The sequence below is a fragment of the Gossypium hirsutum genome, chromosome A02, assembly GCF_007990345.1.
Source record: "Gossypium hirsutum isolate 1008001.06 chromosome A02, Gossypium_hirsutum_v2.1, whole genome shotgun sequence".
Taxonomy (NCBI): domain Eukaryota; kingdom Viridiplantae; phylum Streptophyta; class Magnoliopsida; order Malvales; family Malvaceae; genus Gossypium; species Gossypium hirsutum.
The window spans coordinates 89,891,573-89,895,972 of record NC_053425.1 but is presented as its reverse complement, the minus strand read 5'-3'; the positions used below and the strand labels follow the sequence as shown (position 1 = coordinate 89,895,972).

Genomic DNA, 4,400 nt, shown 5'->3' with positions numbered 1-4,400 from the left:
AGCACACAGCTTGGGACATGGGCGTGTGGAGCCATTTCGAGAGTTACATGGCCGAATGACCCAACTTAGAGAGTTACAGGGGCACGGACACTGGCTGGGCCACGGTCGTGTGTCCCTATTTTGAAAATTACACGGCCTGAGATACGGGTGTGTGTCTCAATCGTGTGAGTCACACGGCCGTGTGACCCCTGCAGTTTAATTTTTTTCAACTTTTTCCTAAATGTTCCAAATGTTTCCAACTTAATCCCGAATTATTTCTAAAGTATTTTCGAAGGCTCAATTAAGGGACGATATACATGTAATGAATGATTTATGTTAATGTATGAGATGTATGTTTTAAAGTTACGTTTTTATGGTAATGCTCTGTAATCTTATTCCGGTGAAGGATACAGGTTAGAGATGTTACATTTAGTGGTATCAAAGCTACGGTTTAGTCGGTTCTTGGACTAACGTAGCATGTATGAGTCTAGAAATACATGTCATTATATAACTTGTGATAGTGCGATAACTCCTAACTCAAATTGAATTATGTTTTCATATAGATAAAATGTCATCCAACCGAGCTGATTCCCATGAAGTAGAAAGTAGCGCGCAAGCCTTCGTTTAAGAAGCAACGTCCAGTGGAAGTAGGCTTGTATCTGAGAGCTGAGGAGGAGAGGCTAAGGAAGTATTCTTTCAAATGATGAACGAATGGTTCACCAAGTTCGTGCAAACGAATCCAATGGCTCAAAGTTTTAATTCAATTCTTAATGTCTTTTTCGATGTGGGATTTAATTAATAAATGTTTTATGTTAACCAACACTTGTACTCGAAATTGTAGTTATTCAGTCACTGGTATGATACGAATTTTGAAACATGAGATGACAAGTTGTTATTTCGATAATCCAGGAGGGGTATAGGCGTTAACATATCCCCCAGCGAGAATACCAAATATTCAAAATGATTTTTATGAAAACCTTGATGTGAATTCGCTGAATTATGAGGATATTTGCCAATTTCTAACAAAAGGGAAAGGCCAATGGGAGCTTAAATTTGCCAGTAATACTCCCGTAAGTTTCCAAGAATCGATAATAATAGCAAATGCTAAAATGTGGATGCACTTTCTTTATGTTAAATTAATCTCAACGCAGAATTTTTCATTATTTACCTTCCATTTTCTCTCTCAAAAATCACGAAACCCTTGCTGAAATATGGTTAAAATGGTGGAGGGAATGAGTTTGGAAGGTAGTTTTTCAAGCGATTTTAAGGAAAATGACAAAGGAGTTGAGAGAAGAAGACGGAAGCCTCCATGGGGGTGTGGCCGACTGTCAAAGCTGGAAATGGAGTTGGTTCCCATCTTTTCTTTCTTTTTAAAAACACCAACAAATGGGGCAAAAGCCCAAGTCCAAAGTTAAGTCTAAAATACAACAAGTCTTAGCTCAATTCTTTATTACGATAGCTAAACGACCCACAATAATTTTTGAGTATCAAATATTTCATTGAATAAAATTTCAATCATAAATTTGTCAAAATTCGTCAAAATTCGTCAAAATGTCCTTTCATGACAAAAGCCTCATTTTGACTCTTTGTACAATTTCTTAATTGTGGATGATTAGAATTACAATTTTACCCTTTTTAATAAAATTAGAAAATTTACAATTTAATCTCTCAACTTCTCAACCTTTCCAATTTTACCCCAAAATTGACTTTTACCATACCAATTAATATTTCAATTTATTCTCATGTCAAATAGTCAATAAGAATTCTTAGTTCCCTTTTTAGTCTAATTTATATTTTAGTCCTCGAATTTTTCAAAATATGATTTAATCTTTTATCAGTTCTAAAATCCCTTTTATAATGTACCTTCTCAAATATCAACTTTGCTTCTTTAATATTTCTTTATCCGACTCATTGTCTAGATTTTCTCACCGATTCACTATATTTGCTACCAGTATAATACTAAATATCTAGTCGAAATTTTTGGATGTTAACTTGAATTTTCGGCCCCTTAATTTAAAGTTTTAGTACATTGCTTTTAAGTATCAAAACAACTAATTCACTAGCTCAATTTTGGCTCCAATCGTAAAAGGTATCACCACTTCCCTCAATCTTTTCGGAACAACTAAATTAGTGAGCAAAGATTAATTAATTATTTATTTCCATTTTTTTTTGTTTTGATTATTTATTTATCACTGAACTTTTAAAAAGATTATAGTTTTATTTTAAATTAAATAATTTAATTAATTCATCTCAAATTTAATACATTTAACATAATTTTGCATAAAAATTAACTAAAAAATAAATTAAAAGAAGACAATGAAGTAAAATTAATTATAGACAATGAAACATATGTCTGATACAAATTCAACTTTCCAAGCAAATCATATGCTGAGCGGCCTTCTTGTCGTTGCTTGTAAGAAAATGTTTTGAGAAAGAAAAATTGTGAGAGGACACGAATAGCCTCGTCCCCCGCACAATTTCTATGCAAATGCCCACTTATATAAAATTTATTAGAATCACCAGTGCACTTTCCAACAACGAGCAAAACCTATACCAAAAACTGCAATACCTGTCATAGCTAAGAAGAACATGACAAGCATCCTAGAATTCAACTCCACAGCAATGGTTTAGGCATTGGTCATCTTAATATATAAATTATTTTGGTAAACTATATAATATGTGAATTTTATTCACTTATTTCATCATATACTAGTATTTTGTGTGGCTAGAGAAATCCAGCAGTGTCTATTAATGTCCCAACTGACGTGATCACCGGCATACTTAGTCGGCTTCCGGTGAAGAACCTCGTACGCTTCAAATGTGTGTCAAAGCCGTGGAATTCCCTCATAGATGGTTCTTATCTTTCCAATCTCCAGCTCCGTCGCTCCTTCACAAGCAACGCCAATATCAAGCTCCTTCTTGACATTTATTCAGAATTTGATGAATATAAAGCCTATTCAGTCGACTTTGACTCACTAGACAACTTGGAGGAACTACCTCGGCCTCTTTCAACTACAAGTTTCGGAGTTTCTTCCAGAATTTTTGGTTCTTGCAATGGTTTACTTGCGATATCCCATGATGAAGCAGGCATTGCTTTGTGGAATCCATCAACGAAAGAATGCCATTATCCCCCGAAATTAACAATTGGGGATATGTATGATGAAATTATTCTTGGATTTGGTTACGATGTCATCAACAAGGACTATAAGGTGGTGCAGATGCTATCATCTGGGAAGTTAGTTATGATCTACAGCCTGAAAGCTAATTCATGGAAGAGGATCAAGGACTGCCCTTATGAAATTACTTTCCATGTGTCACAAGACGGTTCCGTGCATTGGGTAGGCGTTGGAAACGACAAAGATGATGATGCAAGAGTGAATGATGATGCAAGAGTGATCTTCGGTCTTGATCTTGGGATCGAGGAGTTTCACCAACTCCCTGGGCCTGAATCCGACATTAGTTACAAAAACTTTGGTTATAGGAGTGTTGGGCTATTGGGAGGAAGCTTGTGTGTTTTCCGAGTTATTTATCACCGAGACAATATCGTTTTGTGGGTGATGAAGGAATATGGAGTTATGGAGTCGTGGACAGAAGATTTTTATGTATCCCGTGATGAATGTTGGCAGTGGTGTACGTATTATACCAGAGCTATATCATATTCTAGGAGGGGTGATCGAGTATTGCTAGAAGATGGGGGGCGCCCACGTCAGCCTGCGTGGTTCAATCTGGACAAACGAACAAGGGAGGTAGTTGATATACCAGGAGCACCCAAACACTTCAATGCAATTATTTATGTCGAAAGCCTTGCTTCTGCTCGGCCAGGTAATCATTGATGTAACGAAATGGATGCCAAATCTTGTCTTATACTTTAAGAATCGCCCAATGGCATCAATATTTTCGACTTTCTCGACTTTTTTTTTTTTTTTTGCGCTTGAGTAATTGTTGTTGGCAATAAAAACTAAAGAAAAGGTTGAAGAAATCGTATAAACTATTAGAATTGGTGCATGCTGACGTGAAAAACAAAGATGCATAGGTCACTCTTCCATCAGCTTCCTTTTTCCGTTTGGTAGTCACGTTGGTAATGTTATATAATCATTTTAATCTAATATAACCAAAGAATAATTTTAAAAAATTGGTGTAATTCTTTTCGAGGTTAAACTCTGCATGTATTATAGGTAAGCAATTATACTTTAATTTAGTTATTTTTAATCTCTCTATTTTTAGAATTTTAAAATTTTAGTCATGATTAAACAGTATTTATTAAATTTATTAAGTTCTATTGTTTGCAAATTGATGCGGCAAATATATTAATGCATGTGTAATGTCATGTTAGTTTGTTATTTTCATATTATCATTAAAAAATAGTTAATAAATTTAACGACTATAATTTGCATTAAAATTAAAAATTTAAAAGTCAAAAA

General features: G+C 34.7%; 1 protein-coding gene across 1 annotated transcript; it reads left to right on the top strand.

The window, feature by feature from the left end:
- The first annotated feature begins 1,199 nt into the window (after window positions 1-1,199).
- Window positions 1,200-3,812, top strand: LOC107952406 (F-box protein CPR1). The gene is made up of 2 exons (XM_016887664.2): window positions 1,200-1,328; window positions 2,709-3,812. Exons 1-2 carry the CDS (start codon window positions 1,200-1,202, stop codon window positions 3,810-3,812), a joined length of 1,233 nt encoding a protein of 410 aa, XP_016743153.1.
- Window positions 3,813-4,400: the final 588 nt, after the last annotated feature.

Excerpts from the sequence above, each read along its gene's own strand:
- LOC107952406 (XM_016887664.2), top strand. The coding sequence starts at position 1,200 with ATGGTGGAGGGAATGAGTTTGGAAGGTAGTTTTTCAAGCGATTTTAAG. Across the intron at positions 1,329-2,708 it reads CAAAGCTGGAAATGGAGTTG|AGAAATCCAGCAGTGTCTAT; the intron begins GTTCCCATCTTT and ends TTGTGTGGCTAG.